Source organism: Artibeus jamaicensis, unplaced genomic scaffold (genome assembly GCF_021234435.1).
Source record: "Artibeus jamaicensis isolate MK-2021 breed Jamaican fruit bat unplaced genomic scaffold, CSHL_Jam_final scaffold_847, whole genome shotgun sequence".
Lineage (NCBI taxonomy): Eukaryota > Metazoa > Chordata > Mammalia > Chiroptera > Phyllostomidae > Artibeus > Artibeus jamaicensis.
Window position 1 is genome coordinate 8,576,037 of NW_026522057.1, and position 21,310 is coordinate 8,597,346.

Genomic DNA, 21,310 nt, shown 5'->3' on the forward strand with positions numbered 1-21,310 from the left:
GTTCCTAGCATCTAGGCCGAACTTGGCATGGGTTCATGATCAATGTTTGATACTGGATAAATATGGAAGGGGGGATTCTTGTGCTGACAAAAACAAAAAAAACCCAATTACTTGTAATCAAGCTAGTGTACACAGGATTTGCCCCTCTGGTACAAACTATGAATTCCCAGATGATAAAGGCCATAGTATGCAAATCTCTGTGTTATCCCTGCCATAACTTAACAAAAGGGCTTTGCTAGTGATCATTATTTTTTTTTAAGACGTGCGATTGGATAGCCCCAGGGTGGGTGACCTTGGGCAGCTCCTTGTCCAAAGTCAGCCTTATACAGTGTGTGGCCATACTGCCTTCTGAAGACTGCAGATTTTTCTCAAAGCATCACTTTAATAGATCTTTATATTAAGAGCTGTACCCAGAACCCCGATGAATCTTGTAAAAGTTTTCATAGGTGAAATGTTGCAGGAAGCTCTTCTAAAATTCCCAAATACAATTTCTAAAAATAAGGAGACCCAGGAATTAAAAACACAAAGTTTTCCTGTGTTATTCTTTCTTAAATTTCTTAAATTAAGGAAATCGTTTTTCAAAAGCAACCCTGTGTATTGCCTGTATTCTCCATATTTATTAGACAACTGACAAGAAAAACAACTTTTGGCACGTGAATGCCAATTTATTCTTTTTTGGACACATGAACACAAAATATCCCTGCAGGCCAAAAAAAAAATCGCAAAATTTAAACAGCCATCATCTTATCTCAACATGGGGATACCACCCTCCCTTAATTTAGAAAGTACCTCGTATTGCTAGAGATATACATCCAGTCCAAATTTAATAAAATACATTTTAAAACGTTACAGGTCTAACAATATAGAAACAAAAATTACACCATTAGTCAAATGAACAAATGCAAACATTTTCAGTCACTAGACATAGAAAGAGCATGAATATATCAATAGCAAGGGATAAGAAAATGATTAATCAATAACAAGATCTTCCCTTTAGTTTTACAAGGAAAAATCCTTGGAGTTGAAGCTGTATTGATACAATGCCCTCAGCCTCCACTTTCTTAAAATGAAAGCAGAGTTACCACCTTGCTATTGAGCAAGAAAGTTTTACAGCACATCCAACAAAGGGTCGCTAGGGCAGGGAGGAGAGGGTGAGCCTCGTTCAACAGTGAATTACCGACTCCCACCAGAAGGGTAGGCAGTTGAGCCAGGTAGCTAAGCTCTGATATAGGCTGGGCACCAGGTTCTAAAATACAGACCGTAGAGAATATGTCTGCTTGTAAATCATCACCTTTGGAAGCAGCAAATAGAATTTACAGTAAGAATAAGTATTTCTGCCTGCCTCAACTAGCTGTGTTAAGCCAGCTGGTTCTCTTTATAAACTGCTCAGGGTTCAACATCTAACAACAAAACATAACCAGTTCAACATTTGGATCTTCACCACTCTCTTAATGTCCCCGCACCTTGTCCCTAAATAGTTACTCTTTAGCATTGCTACATTTAAGTCTTTCACACTACACGACAGTGCCTAAATGGGCTGCATTTTAAAAAACCAAGCATCCTAAACCTACTTCTAGTGAATGCACACCTCCCATTGATTGACACATGCATAACAATTCAGTCAGTCCAGAGGGTTACAAATTCAAATTGTCAGGCCCAATTAAAACTATGCATTCAGACTTGCTGGCAATAATATTGCTGCAACTCTGATTCTGCAGTGATATTCACCCCTCAGCAAGTTTTTTCCCCCACAATAATCCTAGTTCTTCCATATTTCTTTGCTTTCTTCCAAAACGACAGTGTTGCACCCTTAAAGGTACTGTTTTCCTATAAAAATAGGCCTCCCGGCTTTTCCTCCACCACCACAGTCATTTGCCCCAGTGCACTAGGAGTGACTGAGGTCATACAAACTGTAGAGTTCAAGGTTGAGCATACAGCCCAACTGCAGGCAAGTGAATCAGGGCTTCCAGGCACTCCGCCTTGCTCCCTGTTCCATTCATGCCAGGAGATGGTGAGAAGTGACGCTTCCTCTGTGCGTTGTGAACAAGCAAGCCCGAGGCACTCAAGTGCAGGTGTGGTGCCTGTCGGCCGGCCGGCCGGCCAACCACCAAGAGTTCTTCACATCCTGGACTCCAGTGAGTCCTCCTAAAAAAGCTTGTTGTCCCTCCTCTTGGGTCCAGGGTGGCCATGCTGAAGGGTATTTTCTGTGCTCTCCCTGAACAGGTGTGAATAAAAGCAGTAGCCAGCCCCTCACCAACATGTCCTGATTTGTAGTATCCAAGTGAGGTATTTGAAAAAAAGGAAAATCTTAAGAAATGAACACCTGCCATCTCTTCACTATGTTGTGCCTCCATTACAGAGCTTGCTTTCTTTCATCTCCCTATATGCAGAGAATAAGGATGTCTGCACCCATCTTAATGAGCTACAGAGCTCGATACACATCATACTAAAACTCTCCGAGACCAGTCCCAGCAAACACTGGTGACACCGCTGATCCACAGCATATAGAAATGTAAACTTCAATGTATTTACAAGCTTTGTTTAAAAGACTGAAGAAGAACAGGGCTTTATATTGCTGGGATTTTGAGAAGGCTAGTTTAAAAGATTTGGACCAGCTAACGACTTCAAGCAAACACCCTTCGCCATCAGATCCCGTGTTTCCAGACAGAGGCGGCAAATTTGCTTCACCACATTGTGTCTATGTCTTCTCCCAGCACCTTCCTCATCCATGTGGAGCGTGGCTCTGGGTCTCTTACCCACCTTTTCTAGCTCTCACTCCTGAGGTTCCAGGAGAGAGAACTACAAGTCAGTGAAATCTGGGCTGGGCAATTCTGGCTGGAACCAGTAAGACTCTATGTAACTGTTGTCCATTCACAAAGTATTATCTATACTAAATACAAAATAGTTTTCCCCTACATTGTAACTGATGCTTGCTTTATATCAACTCCCTTCGTCTGGACAAGAAATGAATCCCGGCTCCCTGTGAACGGAATCCGGAATCCTTTAAGAAAAAAAAAAAATCAACCTTTCTATGAAGTTTTACTTTACTAAAAGGAAGGAAACCTCACCAAGTACATTTCAGGTTGAAAGAGAAGCACAACATCTGCACTGTGAGTAAGTAATTGTGTAAGTAACCTTGATTCCCAGGAAAACATTTTCAATGCTGGTACCTTTTTGCAAGTTGCAGCATCACTCAATATACCTTAAGGACCGGCAAGGCCTATCCAGTAAGGAAGCATCCTGGTTCTAGCTTATTTTAAAACAAAGTGACAGAACACCAACAGTGACTATAAAACAGATTTAAAAAACCAATTCTTTAAAAAGGCATGGAAATATATGTCTTTTCTGACTGATTTCAGGAATTGCCAGATCATGATATATAAGAAATAGCTGATAAAATCATACCAAAATTTCATCTAGAAAACTCATGGTCGGGGTGGGGGAAATGGAGTGAAGGGACCTTAAAAAATGTTTATTGCCAAAGTCAACTTTCTATGAGAAAAGTTTAAAAATCACTTAGATCTGGTAAGTCACACAGCAGCATAAAATGGGCACTTTTGAAAACTCTGAAAAATACTAAGAGCTAATTGTTTCCAAAGAGGGGGAGACGTGAGTACCCTTTACCACGGCAGGGTCACCTGTCGCTGTGACGCGCACTACACCTGTTTGTGTTACACATTCACAAGGGTCGACCAAGTAGGAGGACTGCCTGTTGGAATCGGGAGCCAAAGATAGTGCAATTGCCTGGCAGCCCGTACTCGCACCTGCACAGGACTGTAGAGATCAATAAGATAAAGTAGTAAAACTAATAAAACTCTGTAAAACTTTCAAAAAATTAATGCTCGTTAAAGGCATATACAGTGGCGAAGTTGGAAACCTCCATTAAAAAGTCTATGGACCCACATAATTAGTTACACTAAACTGAAGTAGATTGTTTGGTTTTTCTCTTCCACTGATGCATACATCCCACTCGATGAATACAAAAAAAAAAAAGGAACAATCTTCTCTTATAAGACTAGAGGGATGCAGTGAACACCACAGCTAGCAAAATATTCCATAGAAACCTCTCTTGTAAAGTCCTTTAGAAAGTTCAGGCTGTTTAGCCTTTGCATGTTGAGGTAAAAATTCAGTCCAGTGCATCAGAAAAGACAATCTATGAATATCTACTACTTTTAAAAAATGGCTCAATTTTGTTGATGCATCAGACAGTGCTGCAAAGTATTAATTCAGTGCAACTATTCCGAGCTGCTGGTAGAAGAGAAACGGAAGTCAACTTGGCTCTCTCTAGAGGCGGTAGGCATTTGAAACGTTTTGAGGCTGCACGGGGTGCCACACTGGTGGAGTTCTTCTGAGACTCTCAGGCAAAATACATTGTGTGCTGGGTATCGTGGTGGATCTGCACCGCTTTAGCCAAGGCCTGAGGATCTCGGCCATTGCTCTGTCCCGACACATGACTGCCTTCTGCACTGTAAAGAGAATAAAGCAAAAAATAAAAAATAAAAAGAACCAGATGTAACAAAAGACCACGTCAAACTTCACCCGTTTCAAATAGCATGAAGAGTACTGGATTCAAGAACTTAGGCTCCAGCTGTGGTTTCTTAAATATTCGTAATGTCTCTCTACACAACCGTTCGTGGAATTGAAAAAATGAAATACAACTTATTTGTTGTAACACTCAAATAATATCTGCAAAGACCCAAATCCTTAACAGTGCCTCTGTGAGGACTTCTATTGGCCGTTATGTCTGGTTAATGCCTTCTGGCCTTTAGGCTTCAGTTAAATGTCATTTCCCCCAAAGAAATCTTCCCTGACTCCAAAGTTCAGGCCAGAGCCACCTGAAACACCCTTCCACAGAACACTCTACTTTTCTTTCCCTTGAAAGAAATGCAATTAAAATTAAATTATTAATTGGGTAATTATGTATCTCTTCTTTGGAACATAAACTCCAAGAGAGCAGCAACTTTGTCTGTCTCACTTGTGGCCACATCTCTACTGTCTGGCAGGTGGTGCAGCCTCAGTAACCACTTGTGGAATGAATGAATGGACTTATGTGCCTAGCATGGGGCTGGAACGTAGCAGATACTCAGCAAATGTTATCACGCCACCAGTTTCTTCTTGTCTTCCCCTCACTAGCTATGTGACCTCAGACAAGTAACCACTCCTGTGAACTTTGGTCTTTTAGGGTAACAACGACGACTTCTGAACAAACGTCTTAAGGGTACCAAGTGCTATAAAGGGCTTGGCAAATTGTTGTTTTTTAAAAATATATTTTATTGATTATGCTATTACAGTTGTCCCATTCCCCCCCCCCTTTATTACCCTCTACCCTGCACACCCCCTCCCACCCACATTGCCCACCTTTAGTTCATGTCCACGGGTCATACATATAAGTCCTTTGGCTTCTACATTTCCTATACCACTCTTAAACTCCCCCTGTCAATTATCTACCTACCATTTATGCTACTTATCTCTGTACCTTTTCCCCCTTTCATTTCCCTGTTGCTAACCCTCCATGTGATCTCCATTTCTGTGGTTTTGTTCCTGTTCTAGTTTGCTTAGCTTGCTTTTGTTTTTGTTTTAGGTGTGGTTGTTAATAACTGTGAGTTTGCTGTCATTTTACTGTTCATATTTTTATCTTTTTCTTAGATAAATCCCTTTAACATATAATAAGGGCTTAGTGATGATGAACTCCTTTAACTTGACCTTATCTAAGCACTTTTTCTGCCCTTCCATTCTAACTGAAAGCTTTGCTGGATATAGCAATCTTGGATGTAGGTCCTTGCCTTTCATGACTTGCAATACTTCTTTCCAGCCCCTTCTTGCCTGCAAGGTCTCTTGAGAAATCAGCTGACAGTCTGATGGGAACTCTTTTGTAGGTGACTATCTTCTCTTGGTGCTTCTAAGATTCTCTCCTTATTTTTAATCTTGGGTAATGTAATTGTGATGTGCCTTGGCGTGTTCCTCCTTGGGTCCAACTTGTTTGGGACTCTCTGAGCTTCCAGGACTTCCTGGAAGTCCATTTCCTTTGCCAGATTGGGGAAGTTCTTCATTATTTGTTCAAATAAGTTTTCAATTTGTTGCTCCTCTTCTTCTCCTTCTGGCACCCCTATAATTCAGATGTTGGAGCGTTTAAAGATGTCCTGGAGGTTTCTAAGCCTCTCTTCATTTTTTTGAATTCTTGTTTCTTCATTCTTTTCTGGTTGAATGTTTCTTTTTTCCTTCTGGTCCACACTGTTGTTTGGAGTCCCAGTTTCCTTCCCATCACTGCTGGTTCCCTGTACATTTTCCTTCATTTCACTTAGCATTATCTTCATTTTTTCATCTAATTTGTGACCAAATTCAACCAATCCTGTGAGCATCCTGATTACACAGTTTTGAACTGAGCGTCTGATAAGTTGGCTATTTCTTCATTACTTAGTTGTATTTTTTCCGGAGCTTTGATGTGTTCTTTTACTTGGGCCACTTTTTTTATCTGCACAACTGCTACATACAAGGGGCGGAGGCTTAGGTGTTCACCAGGGCGGGGCAACCCATGTCACTACGTTGTGATGCTGTACGTGGGGGAGGAGTCGAGAATGAACAGTGGAGCTTGCTCTGCTCTTTGCTGGTTTTCAGTCACTTCCCCAACTACCCACAAGCAAATTGGGCCCTTCTGGTGCTGATTCCTGAGCAGGTGGGCATGTGTACATTCTGGGACCCTGTGGGTCTCTCCACTGAACTCCTGTGAGGCTGGGAGTTTCTCCCGCTGCCACCTCCACCCCCACAGGTGTTTTCAATCAGTGGTTTGAGGCTTTATTTCCCTGCGCTGGGACCCCGGGTTGCGTAGTCTGTCTCGCTCCCCAGGTGTTCCTTCCAGTTTATCCACACGTGAATGTGGGACTGCCCACTCCACCAGCTGCAGCCTTGCTGGCCAGCTGCAGCTTTGTACATCCTGCTCCACAATCCATCTCTTTACTGAGTCCTCTCCACCCGGCTGCCGTCTCCACCCCCCACAGGTCTGGATGGATGTTTCTTCTTTTCCTTGGTTGTCGGACTTCCATACAGTTCGATTTTCTGTCAGTTCTGGTTGTTTCTTGTTTTTAAATTGTTGTTGTCTTTCTTTTGGTTGTGCAAGGAGGCACAGTGTGTCTACCTATGCCTCCATCTTGGCCAGGCTGGGCTTGGTAACTTGTAAGTCACCATCCCTCATGTGACTTCTCTCGCCCAATCATACCCAATTAACTCTTAAGTACTATCTATTTTATCCCAGGGATAGCTTTTCACATTTAACAAAGACAATCTTGCTCTAACATACTTTTCTAACTTCATGCCTGCTGGTCCCCTTTCATAGGTTCCAGCCAAAGAAAACTTGCTATTGCCCAAACATGTCACTTGCTTTCTCTTCTTTGTGTCCATTGTTCCCTCTGCCTGGAAAATCCTTTTCTCTTCCCTGCAGAGCCGAATCCTTCCCGGCCAGCTATGAAATCTTCTCAAACAGCCTCTCCCCTGATGTTCCTTTGCACGCTCGCCTCTCCTGCTTTGAGTTAATCGTCAGTTCTATTTTTCCTGTGCCATCTCCCATCCTGAAACAACATTCCAGGAAACATGTCTTCCTCATCTTAGTGTTTTTGTACTTAGGGCCGTGCTGGGCACAAAGTCAATATCTAACGAATGTGTTGAATGAATGACTGTATATTACAGAAAGGAAGGTACAAAGTCGCAGCTGGGCATTTTCCATAATAGTGTATTTCCAACCCTTACAGAAATAGATTTGCAGTGGAATGTCTACTATTTAACAGTATTTAGCAGCTGAATTGAGACTTGGGGAAGAGCCCAGAAACTGCTGTACTTCACAGATGGTCATTTGGAAAAGAAAATGACTACAGAGAGCGTGTTTAGTTATTTAATAGTAGCTCAGTCTGATTTTCTTGGGATCCCTATTTGGGGGTGAGAATGGTAGGGCACACTTCCTCTCCCACACACACACCCAGATTTACTCTAGTGCATTCTTCCAGACTGCGCTAAAAGCCAAGTGAACAGGTCAAGACTTTCACTTGTATACACTGGAATCCATAGACCTGTGAGTGACTCTGTTGATCAGGGTCAAGGTACTGTGCTGGCCACCTTCTGAGGCTGCTCACGACCAGAGCTAAACTAAAATGCACTTGGCTCTGCGGGGACACCACAGGCAACTCCAAATCAGACGGCTTTCCCTGGGCAGGCTTTAGATCCCCCACACAAGTAAGTATAAACAGGCCCGAGCACTTCTTGGACCAAAAGTCACCTTATAAGCTCTCGAAGGCACATGCAATTTTAGTCACTGCTTGCAACTGAAACCGTAAAAGGAAGAGTAACTCCTCCAAAAAGTTTTCTGTAGCAGCTCATTTTTTTTTTTAACATCCTGCTTCACACAGAGATTTTCCTGTGCCTGGGAAACTTGCCTGTCATGATCTTTATCCACCAGGTGATACCTTGCTCTGAATGCTACAAGCCGGGCATAATATGCAGGGGCTGGAATAGAGACTGAGCGTGTACACCGCACGTAGGTGTGACATAGCTGGTAAGTCAGCAGCTGGAGCTCATCTGCAGTGAAGCAGTTGTCATCCCACAAGACCTGGTAATGTGAAGGACGGCTGGTTCCCTGCAGAGAGAGTTTGATGATTAATATACTTCTGACATGGGTTGACCAGCAGAGAGAAGGACTGAAATCTACTCCTTATACTCAGTATCCTTACATGAAGTATCCTTGTCTGGCACGTTTACCAACAGATACCGAGACCAAAAGATAACAGTTCTAGGACACAAGCATTCACTCAGTCATGCACATCCCAGGGTATGATAACAAGTCCATTCAAGCTAGTTGCTGAATTTGCAAGCATCTCCCTATCAAGTCAAAGATCTGGAGCAGCTTCCAAATTACCTGAATTCCTGCATGACTACAGAGGTAAAAGTCAAACTCTGATGGATGCGTGATGGTGCTGTCCACGGTGGTGCCTGCTGGTACATTGCCACTTTTACCCACCTACCAAAAAAAAGTGTCATTAGTCACTGGCGTGTCAAAGTGAGCTCAGGCCATTTCTCTTTTATGTTAATTGGTAACAAGTTAGTAAGCTGTTCCAGTAAACCAGTTCAATTCGAGATGTTGAACTTTCTATAACTTTCCCTTAGCCTAACCGTTTCATCCTCAAGTACTTTCTCAAGCAATACTACATGGATTCTCTAGGGAAATCCAGACAAAGAATTATTCTACCAGTGCCTTTGGGCTAAATTTTTGTCCTCTATTTACAGGTGGAATATTGGTCTGTTTGCAGAAAGAAAAAAAAACAACATTTAAGATGGGGAAACTTCCTGAGAAAAATCACTTTTAATCCTTACTTGGAATTAAAAAAATCTCCAGTGGGCAGTAAAAGTTAAGATGAAGAAATCTTTGAACTGGTCCAACAAAGCTAATATTTTCAGGGAATCCACAAAAAAAAAGACACTGGAATGTGTGTTCTCAGGAAGAGTGCACCGCAACGGGAACCAGGGAACCAGAGTTTGGCTCCGGTCTCGCCTGGCAACTATGTACACCGGACAAGCTTTGGGCCGCAGTCTCATCAGCTCCAAAATTAGGCAATGATCTCTTACACTTAAAAAGTTCTAAAGTTCTTCTATGGCCAAAACTCCAAAATCAAACTTTTAAAATTAAATCTTGCTATTTGGTCGATTTTCATCCTTTTCTGCTATACAGCAGGGTTCCAATGAGGAAATTTATTTAGCATCTAGGCATAAATTTGATGGGAGTTTATCTGGCTCCATTCTACCTGCTGTTACCTTTAGCTGAGGACCATACACCAATGCATACAAGAACATCTATGAGTATAGAAAAGACTCACTCCATCAAATTCAGGTGTGAACTTGGGTTTCTAGCAGAACAAGAGGAGATGTAACTGAATTAAAAATAGTTCTAGCACTCTTTCCCAAAATGTGTTCTTTAGAAATATTAGTCCTGCAGGATGTATTTGGGTGTTTTATAGTCAAACACATTTGTGAAATACTGAGTTAACCCAAATTTTAAAAGGCTTTTCCATTATATGGCTTCTCAGAACCTTTATTTAATAAGGTATAATTTTTAAGAGGGAGATGGAGGATATAGCATTTCCCAAACTTATTGGATCATAGACTCTCTTTTAAAAAAAATCTCTTGGAATCTATAAATGAGAACCTGAAGAGATGATGTCCTGGGAAAAAGGGGATCCAGGCGTGTTCCCTTCAACAATTACCACTTGAGCACTCGCTTGCAGGGCTGCGCAGAGGTTGGGGAAGAGACACAGAGGCACAGAGAGAACTAAGGAACATGCCTTCCTGTCTTTCACGGAAACCATATACAATGCTGCAAAGAATTGAGCTCAGGGCATTATGGAAGGCACTGGGAAAAGCTGGAGGGAGGAAATCGTGGAGTCATACATTAAATGCAGCGGCTGAAAGGGGGAGGATGGGATAAAAATGGGAAACTCTCCAAATATCCCCTTAAGGTAGGAATGGATAAAGTGTAGTTCATCCATACCATGAAACACTCCTCAGCAATAGAAAGGAGCAAACTACTGATACATACAAAAACTTGGATGAATCTCAAGGGCATTACGCTAAGTAAAAGAAGCCAGACTCAAAAGCTGTGGGAATCCATTTCCATGACATTCTGGAAAAAGCAAATCTCTAGGGAGAGAGTCGATACCAGTGGTTGCCAGGGGCTGTGGGTAAGGGAAAGGACTGAGTATGAACAGGCACGAGAGAATCTGAGGGTGCAGCTGGCTGCTCCATGTCGTTACCGAGGCGATGTCTCTACAGCCACGTGCATTGTCAAAACTCGCACAACAGTGCACTCAAAGGGGCAGGTTTTACTGTAGCTATAGTATACTTTAATTAAAAAAAAAAAAGGAAAACATAAGGGGGGGTGGGATGGACGTGGTCATTCCAGGGATAAAAGTGCACAATGTAGGAAGGTCTAGGAGGACATGGTGAAAGATGAAACCAAAGTGTTCTGTTCTGACTACCGGGGACAATGCCGAACAGCACGGGAAAGCATTCGGTAGGCAGTGGGGACCTGTGCGGATTCTTGACCAGTGGAGTGGCAGGAGACGATCTACACCGTAACAACCCAGGCTTGAGAGCAGGCGGAGGGTGCATTTGCGGAGGAATGGAGACAGGGAGACCCCTGGGAGTCTCCTGCCAAACAGAGGACTTCTGCCTGGGGTGCAGGGAGCACACAGCAGGAAGACTGGAGACCAGAGATTTCGGGGCAGAACAGAAGACTCTGACCCACTGGATTTGGGGGCACAGGAAAGGAGGAGAAGAATTTAAAGACAATTCTGAAATTTCTCGCTTGGCTCACTTAATGTACAGTAATGCCAAGTAACAGAAGAAAAAGAAGATGGGGGAGGAACAGGTTTTGGATGAGGATAACACAGCAAGTAAAAGGTTTAGACGTGTTTTGCTTGAAACGCCTGTGGCAGATTGTGTTACGCAGGCCAAATATCCCCTGCCCCTCCCTAGAGGAGGATTACACTTCCCCACCCAATTAACTCAGGAGTGGCCACGTCCCTTGTGTTGGCAGGTAAAATGTGGCCTGAAATGTGTTACTTCTGGGCAGAAGCTTTAAGAGCCAGCACATGCCTTGTGCTGTATCTTTTTTCCCTTCTGCAACAATGACTGGCGAGGTTCCAGATAGATGTTTCTCTGTCAGCCCAGGTTCTACAGGGAGGACAGCGGGGTCACAGCTGCTGCAGACAGTCACAGCGGATGTGTAATGTGAGCAAGGAATAAATCTTTGTAAGCCACTCTGACTTTTGTGCACCGCCTGGCCTCCCTTGGCCGACACAATGCCTACAGAGCAAATAAGGAGAGTTGTCTGGCACATACTTGGAAGCGCACGTTGGGAGCCGCACAGGAAAGTCTGGAGCTGGAAATAGATTTAGGAAACCAGGAGCAAATGAGTGAATCCAGAGACGCGGGTCCAGAGAGGAAAGGGAGCTGAAGTTGAGAAGAAGGAGAAGGGGAAATGGCAGGAAACGCCACAGAGCAGGAAGAAGAGTCGAAGAAAGCCTGATGTCAGAGGCGGGTGGAGAACCTGGGTGGTCACACTGCCGAGGCGGCGGACGTCGTCAGTGTGGCAAAGAGGGCAGCGAGAACCCGAAAAGGCGTTGCTGGATTCCAACTGGGAATCGTTAAGAGCACCACGTTACTGGGGTCCCTGCAGTGGAAGTCGGGCTGCAGAGAATACACATAATTGGATGTGAGAAGGTACAGAGAGAAAGTCATTTTCTTCCTAAAGTTTGGTCACAAAAGGAAGGAAAGATAAGGTGGCAGGTAGATGGAGAGAGAGGCAGAGGGAAGAGAAGCTTATCTGGGGGACTAAGGAAGAGTGGAGAAACTTTAGAGGGGCAGGAGATGGAGGCCAACTAATGGCAAGGATGGACATTTTGGAAAATAAAGGGTGATTAACGAAGGGAGGCACCAGAGAAGGTAGAAAGCAGTGGGAACAAAGGCACGAGTAGGGGGAAAAGCTTAGGGGGAGAGATTAGCCTCTGAGGTGTGAGGAGGGAGATAAGAAACATAAGGTTTAACTAAATTGGAAAGTAGACGAAAGGATGCCAAGAAAACTCATGCCTGTCTAGATTGTTTTCGGAGGGAAACAGAAGGTTGTTCTACTGTTGGCGATGTGAACCGTTGGCAAGGAAGGCATCATGGGTAGGGCTGCAGGGCTGAGGAAAGTACAAAGATTTGGAACAGATGCAACAGGGAATAAAATAAATAAAAAGACTGCAATCTCAAAGACCTAGTTGAGATCTGTTATTATGAATTTGCAATACAGGCCATTGTTCAATAAGTGACTTTTTTCTTTAAAGATTTTATTTATTTATTTTTAGACAAAGGGGGTGGGAGGGAGAAAGAGGGGGAGAGAAACATCAGTGTGTGGTTGCCTCTCACGTGCCCCACTCTGGGGACCTGGCCCACAACCCAGGCATGTGCCCCGACTGGGAATCGAACTAGTGACCCTTCAATTTGCAGGCTGGCACTCAGTCCACTGAGCCACACCAGCCAGGGCACGAGTAACTTTTCTCTTCAGCAATCTCTATCAGCCTCAGAGTAAAACCAGAGGAAATGGGCAAGTGGACTGGTTCAGAGGTGGAGATCAGCAGGGGGCATGTTCAGAGAACTGAAGATGTGGCTGTGTGAGGCGTGCCAAGTAGACCAAGGACTGGGACTGTCAGTCTTGAAAGGTTAGGAGTGACACGCACAGGAAAGAGCAAAGCCGTGAGGTGGCTTGGGGTCTCAGAAAGATAATCCAGGCCCAAAGCTGCGTGAGGAGCAAGCTGACAGGAGGGTGGAAAGGTGATAGTGCACTGAAGGGGGGTGGCAGGATGCTTTGTGCCCAGAGCTGGTGCAAGAGTTCAGAGAATTTGTTTGCAGCGGAGTCTCAGAGGTATTACTGAGTCAGGGTTCGGGCTGTTTAGAAGGCAGCACTTTGAATCTGAGCTGACTGGTGGATCTGGGGCTCCAAGGGGTAAACCCTGAGTTCTCTATTCTGAAATGATTTAGAGAACAGAAACAGCTCAGACTTGGCGTACAGGCAAAAACTAAGGGCATACTAGGAACTAGGGGGAGTGACCCACAAGATTACATGGTTAGACAACAGAGAGAACTGGTCTCCCTGGGGGTGGATCCGGGAGGACCAGGAAAACGTGAAGTAATGCCATAAAGATATCATACAAGCAAAGTCATCCACTATCCTGTGTTTACCTGGTTTACACATAAATGTAAGATTATAAATAGATACATTACATAAAATGCCTCTTACCGAGTGCTGGGAACTGTACCGCAGATTAACACTCATGTATTCATCTAATCCTTACAACAACGCTGTGACAGAGGTATTGTTCTTAATACATTTTACATAATGTTGAGAACATTATGGCGTAGAGAAGTTAAGCAACCTGCCCACAGTTAGTAAGTGTGACATCATAAGTGTTCGAAGTTTGTACCCCGAGAATCCCCTGCACTGATATAAAATCATTTAAGAGATAAAATCTCTGTACCCTAGACCCGTGCCTAAGGCACTGGTAGCAAAAAAGTAGCAAGTGGCAATAAAGGCCAAACTGAGCCCTATGAAGGTTGCCTGTATCACCTTAGTGGATCTGGCATGTTTTTCTGACCTCCCTCCTAAAAACTTTAGAAATAAGACAACTATTCAGTCTTGAAACCTGTATCCTTCAGAATTAGTCATCTAAGATTAACTGTAGTTGGTCTATTTACTGAATTATTATTAGGCACTTCTGCTTTTTCAGAAAAAAAATTGTATGTACATTCACTCAAAATAAATACACTTACTTGTATCAAATAATGAAGCTTATCCTACGTGTCCTTACCCTTTCTGTTTTATCTGCACAGAAGAGTCGTGTGTGATGTCTTTTCTGCACCACAATGTAGGTTATTCCTGGCCGGTAATCTTCCTCCAAGCTAATACATGCCTTTCGAATTGCTATTAGTTCTGGCCAAGCTACCTAGGAGTTACAAATGGAATGACATTTAATTGACAACTCACCTTGTAGCTCTCAGTTCTAATGTACCCGGAGTGGCCGATGAGAGGAGGCTCGGTCAGACAGCCAGAAGCCCCGAAAGGCAATTAAGGGACAATGCCAGTACCTGTTTCATTTGTCCCTCGGACACCCCTCCACGGTAATAGATGATCCGTGTGGGTTTGAAGCGCGTGGACTTGTAGAACTGGATCAGCAGCTCTCGAACCATGTTAGTAAGGTCCTGGATTACCTCCTGACTATACAGGAGTTCCTGGGAGATCTCCTGGCGGGACGTCTGCACCCGCACGGTTGCACAGTAGCGGCTGGGGTGGCCGTCCATGCTGCCGACAACAGCAGCAATGGAAGGCTTCTTCCCGTCCCCTGCAGGGGGGTGCGTGACATCCGCTCCCAGGAAGATGACAGGCTGCTGGAACACCGATGGCCTGCTCAGATTTAAGAAGACATTGCCCCTCACTCAGATACACAGATGAAAATGTTTGGGTTTGACAAGCTTACCAGATACAATCACAGATATGATCTTATAAGAAAGAATAAAGACTTGTGCCCTTTGGGAGAGGACTCCAAGCCCCCCTGTGTGTCTGTGCCACCCAGTATGGTGAATCTGAGTCGACTGCAGAGATCAACATGGTTCTTCTCTAACAGTAGGAAGGGAAGAATTAAAAACGAGGACCCAACTCAAATTTAACGAAATCTCTATGTGTAAAGGGAAATTTTTCTCTGAACAGGGTTTCTTGGGATCCTGGGATTTCTTTCTTTTCTTCTTCTTTTCTTTAATTCTCACTTGAGGTTATACTTATTGATTTTAGAGAGAGGGGAAGAGAAGGAGAGAAACAATGATGCGAGAGAGAAACAGACTGGTTGCCTGTCACATGTGCCCCAACCAGGGAATGAACCCAAAATCTAAGCATGTGCCCCTGACGAGGAATTGAACCCAGGACTTTCAGTTTACGGGATGACACTCCAACCAATTAAACCATAGCAACCAGGGCAGGATCCTGGGATTTTCTTACAATGGACACAGAACTGCAGAATGTATATGGAACTGGGATAAAACTCCCAATTACTTTTAGGATGTGAGACTTAGGAAAGAGAATCAAGTCCATCTCCTTCCCTATCTTATTATTACTTACAGTACTTATCACTTACCCTACACGCTTTACTTATTTATTTCATTTATTGTACACACACACACACACACATGAATGTAAGCTCCACAGGGCACTGCTGTATCCCTTGCGCCTAGACTACTACCTAGCTCACAGTTGATACTCAATAAGTACTTGTTGAAAGAATAAATTTATTTATTTGGCCCTGATTTTTCTACATAGGCAATCAGGAAAAAAATACCACGCATGCTTCTCTGGTAAACTCTTAAAAGTAGGATTCTTAAAGAATAATCTAGGAGGTATCCTAAATGAGAGAATCTCATGTAAAGGTACTAAAGATGTAACAGGCACTAAAGCATAGGTACCTCCATGAGGCCAGAGGCTATGTTGTATTTCTTTTTTTAAAAATTGATTTTAAGTGATAACGGGGTTACCTCCTGGGAGGAGCCATAAGAAAGCTTGATATAGTGCTGGAAATGTTCTGTATCTTAACCTGGGTGTTGCTTACAGGTGTGTACGTGTGAGTAAGAGAAAGCAGTCAAGGCTTCTGGTCAAGATGGTGTGGTACTCACACCCTTCTACAACCACATCAAAATCACAACTAAACTAGAACAACCATCATTCAGAACCGCCTATAATCCAGTTGGATGGAAGTTCTACAACTAAGGATATAAGAAAAAGCCACATCAAGACTGGTGGGAGGGGCAGAGACAAGAAAAGGGCTGGTCCCACATCCACATACCAAGAATAACAACCAGAAGGGATATCTCGGCCGTGGAGGTCCACCCCTGGGGAGTACCAGACCCCCAAGCCCGGGGTTCCAGTGCCAGGAAGAGAAGTCCCCATAACTTCTGGCTATAAGAACCAGCAGAGATTGTGGCTGAGTAAGGCTAAGGGTTTTTGGAGTCCTAGGCAGTTCCTCTTAAAGGGCCCAAACACGAATTTACTTGGCCTTATTCCCTCCAACTTCCACCACTGGGGAAACAGCTTAAAAGGAACCAGGGACATATGGGGAGGAACTAAATTGTCTGGCATCAGAGTGAGACCTGGAGGGGCACCTTTCTCCCACATAGAAGTACTGGCAGAGCAGAATAATGGCAGACCATTGTTCCTTTCCTAAGCCCTACCCCCACAGAGCTGACAGCCTGGTGCCATATCTGAATCTCCATCAACCTGGCTCATACCGTTTGCCCCACCTTGATTCCCTGAGATCTCACCCCACCCAACGTCGATCACTTTGTAGTTCATGCCAGGTGGTTCTCGATAGGACACAGGTGGTGGCTAAACTTGGACTGCACTTTCTTGGAGGTCCCAGAGCCAGAATGCCCATGGACAGCTTCAGACCACATCAAAGCACCAAAAAACCTCCTCCACAAGGGACATACTCGGGAGGAGGATTCAGTGGGCACCAGAGCAGTTAAGTCCTACTCCATGGGGTAGGCCCCTACACAGTTAATTCTCTGTGGTGGCCAAAGGCAGTCCTTATAGGTGATGTGCCTGGGACTAAATCCGACAGCCCAACAGCAATCAAAGCTCGACTGCAATAGGAGAGTGTATATAGCCCATACGGTGGAGCGGGGTACACCTGGAGGGCCCAGTTTAGGTGAATAGGGAGGCAGTACCAATGGACCCCACAGGACACCTACTATATTAGGCCACTCTACCAAGCCCAGAAGATGTAGCAGCTCTACCTTGAAACAAATACAGGAAGGCTGCCAAAAGAAGGAGACAAAGTAATAGGAAAGAACAGAACAAAATTCCAGAAAAAGAACTACACAAAATGGAGACCAGCAATCTACCAGATGCAGAGTTTAGAGCACTGGTTATAAGGATGCTAAGGGAACTTAGTGAGAATTTCTGCAGCATAAAAAAGGACATGGAAACCATAAAAAATAATCAGTTAGAAATGAGGGTACACTAACAGAAATGAAGATTAATTTACCAGGAATTAACAGTAGAGTATATGAAGACAAAAATCAAATCAGCTATTTGGAAGAAAGCAAAAACTACCCAACCAGAACAGCGAAAAGAAAAAAAAATGAGGACAGTGTAAGAAGCCTCTGGGACTACTTCAAGAGTACCAATATTCGCACCACAGGGGTGCTGGAAGAGGAGAGGGAGTAAGAAATTGAAATTCTATCTGAAAAAATAATGACAGAAAACTTCCCTAACTTGGTGAAGGAAATAGACATACAAGTCCAGGAAAGGCAGAGTCTCAAACAAGATGGACCCAAAGAGGACCGCACCAGGCACACTATAATTAAAATGCCAGAAGTTAAAGATAAGTACAGAATCTTAAAAGCAGCAAAAGAAAAGCAGTTAGTTACCTACAAGGGAGCTCCCATAAGACAGTCAGTTGATTCCTCAACAGAAACTTTGCAGGCCAGAAAGGATTAGCAAGTAATATTCAAAGTGATGAAAAGCAAGGACCTACAACCAAGATTACTATACCCAGAAAAGCTTAATTTAGAATCTGAGGATGCATAAAGAGCTTCCCAGACAAGGAAAAGCTAAAAGTTCATTGATACCAAACTAGTATTACATGAAATGTTAAAGGTCTTCTTTAAGAAGAAGATAAACAAATATGAACAATAAAATGGCAATACATGTCTATCAACAATTGAATCTAAAAAACAATAAATGAACAAGCAGAAAGAAGCAGAGAATATTCTCTGTATCTATATCTACAGAATATTTTGACAGTTACCAGATGAGAGAGAGGTCAGGGGCATAGGTGAAAAAAGGCGAAGGAATTAAGTACAAATTGGTAGTTGAAGAATAGTCATGGGGGTATAAAGTACACCACAGGGAACATAGTCAGTAATGGTCTATGCCCTGGCTGGTGCAGCTTAGTGGATTGAGTGATGGCCTGCAGACCAAAGGGTCACCAGTTCAATTCCCAGTCAGGGCACATGCCTGAGTTGTAGGCCAGGTCCCCAGTAGGGTGTGTGTGAGAGAAACAACATACATTGATGTTTCTTTCCCTCTCTTTTTCCTTCCCTTCCCCTCTCTCTAAAAATAAATAAAATCTTTTTTAAAAAAGAAAAAATATATATATAAATATATATATATAAATCTATGTATATATATAAAAAGAAAGTTGGCCCTGGCTGGTGTGGCTCAGTGGGTTAAACACTGGCCTGCAAACCAAAAGGTCAATGGTTTGATTCCCAATCAGGGCATATGCCTGGGTTGTGGGCCAGGTGCCCTGCTGGGGGTTTGCGAGAGGCAGTTGATCAATGCTTCTCTCACACATCAATGTTTCTCCTCCCTCTCTTTCTCCCTCCCTTCCCCTCTGTCTAAAAAATAAACAGAACTCTTTTTAAAAAGAAAAGAAAATTGAAAAATAAAGTAAAAGTAATCAAGATGCATACTTGAGGTTTGTATGCTTTACTGTAAATTACAAAAAGTTAGAGCTTAATAAAAAAAATTGGAAAAAACCAGAGTTCAGAATCTTACCTTTGATGAGGTACAAGCACGTTGTTAATTCCTCCAAGCTTTGCATTTATCTTCAGGCAAAGGTTGGAAAGGGTCTGGGGTGAGGTCTTCACTACATTTTTTACCTGGACACATTGCGTGGCCATACCCAGGAGGGTATCCCCAACACGTTTCACCTCCGCTACAAAAATAATTAATTGATTTTTTAAATGTTTAAATATTTTCTTAATTACTAAGAGTAGAGGGGAAAATCCATACCGACATTTAGAGTGCCTCCTATACACTGTACACGGTGCTAGATGCTTTTCTTGTGTGGTGTTTCTCACTAAACCCCAGGGCGATTTTTTTTTCAGCTTGCATAGGGCATCTGCCACCCTCTTCCTTCTCTCCCAAAGGCCTTTATTCGTTTTTCAATTTTATAGGCACCTCACACTAACTGATTGTGCCACTGGAGCCCCAGTGTTTTTAAATTTTAATTTACTGATGTTTAGAGAGAGAGGAAAGGGGAGAGACAGTGAGAGACATCAACTCGTTCCACTTATTTATGCATTCATTGGTTGCTTCTTGTACGTGCCCTGACCAGGGATGGAACCCGCAACTTTGGCATATCAAGATGATGCTCCAACCAACCGAGCTACCCAGCCAGGGCCAGGACTTGAAACTAGCCTACCTCTTTATTTTACAATACTGCCTGCCACCACTCACTCAGTCCCTGGAAGTTCATCTTCCCGCAGGACTGGCCTGAGAAAGGACTCAATCTCCCTAGCTGCTCCCTCTCACTACGGGCACACCAGCCCATTGAAGTTTTCCCTCCTCTCCACCCCAGCCTGTTTTTTTCCCCCCTCTAAACATTAGAGATAAACTGAAGGTAACAAAAGAAGCAAATACAGAGAGGGTTGAAGATATTTTACAAAGTTCAGACAGCTTGGTCTACAATTTCCAAATCCTTTACTTAGATAACAGCCAGAAGAACTTTGCATCATTCTTCTAATTGATACAAACTAAACAGCTCCTTTTCTGGAAGTGGTAGGTTCCTCTCCTCTTCCCCACTCTGATATTCCTCAGTGTTTTTAACCAACATTCCACTTCTCCCTGCTTTGGGGGCCATGACAGAATTTCACTACATGGCCAGTCCTCACTCACTTCCACTGCATTTCCTGGCCCCATGCCCATCTTCCCTGACATGGGTTGGATGGGCCAATACAGCTGGTTGTGGCCAAGAAGTTGCAGATGTTAAGAACCCTCCGGAGCTCTCTTTTCTCTCTGCCATGAAGCCTGCAACATTCCAAACAGTGACTGCTCTGCCAGCCTGGGTTTTAGAGGGGAAATGATAGGATGACATGGAGCAGAGGCTGCAGTCTACCCGCAGTGGATGCACTGCAGAAGCAGAAAGCAAACACAAGGCTGCTTGGAGCCCCAGAGAGTCTGGGGTTGTTGGCGACTGCAGCATACTCTAGCTTATCCTGTCTGTCACACCTGCTACTGAAATCATCCTTCATTCAACCTTAAAGGAGTCCATACCATATACTGGCGTCTTCCCGGGCAAGATCACCACTATTAGCTGAAGGCCCACGTAAGTCATTTTCAGATGTTTAAACATGGGCTCCACGCTGTCTGCCCCCTGCGCGTACTTGCAGAAACATGGCTGGCCCTGGATGGGCATCCCTGCATCCTTAGAGATTTTGCGGAGCTGGTCAGTGAAACTCCTGTTAAAACAGAACCAGTGGCACACTGCTGTCATTTCAGAGACATACCTAGTATTTCTTTCCCTCTATGACACTTCCTTCAGTTCTGCAAATTCTTAGCCAAAATTAGGCACAAACAAGTCAACAACAAAATTTTTTGTAGCTATTTGAGAAAAATAGACTGGCTGTTGTATCATTGCCATGCAGAAGAATCTGTGTTGATAAACTATTGGATTATCATTTTGATACGTTTAAGTAGTTATACCTAAGGCCCTGGGGATTTGAATAACATTCCTGGCCAAAGATTTAAAAAAACAAACAAACATGCAAGTTAGTAATTCTGGACTGAAGAAATGCAAAGTCAACATTTCAGGTAGTGTGTACTTGGGTAAGCCTGCTGTGAGAATGGCTGGGTGAGCTCTTGCAAGCGAGGGTTCAGTTGAGAACCCGGTCACACTCTGTTACACAATCACTGCATTTAGGGGACTATTCAGACTAGCCACACGTGTGAGTTAACACAACGGCA

At 43.6% G+C, this 21,310-nt stretch overlaps 1 protein-coding gene across 1 annotated transcript in view; it reads right to left on the reverse strand.

The window, feature by feature from the left end:
* Positions 1-640: 640 nt before the first annotated feature.
* Positions 641-21,310, reverse strand: part of LOC119052242 (protein argonaute-4) — a 36,017-nt gene continuing 15,347 nt past the window's right edge. The window contains exons 12-18 of the mRNA XM_037149319.2: positions 20,621-20,805; positions 19,121-19,280; positions 14,662-14,977; positions 14,385-14,519; positions 8,900-9,001; positions 8,421-8,620; positions 641-4,466 (exon numbers count right to left, since the gene is read on the reverse strand). Coding sequence (XP_037005214.1) covers positions 4,358-4,466; positions 8,421-8,620; positions 8,900-9,001; positions 14,385-14,519; positions 14,662-14,977; positions 19,121-19,280; positions 20,621-20,805 — 1,207 coding nt within the window. The 3' untranslated portion in view covers positions 641-4,357. The remainder of the gene's footprint in view (positions 4,467-8,420; positions 8,621-8,899; positions 9,002-14,384; positions 14,520-14,661; positions 14,978-19,120; positions 19,281-20,620; positions 20,806-21,310) is intronic.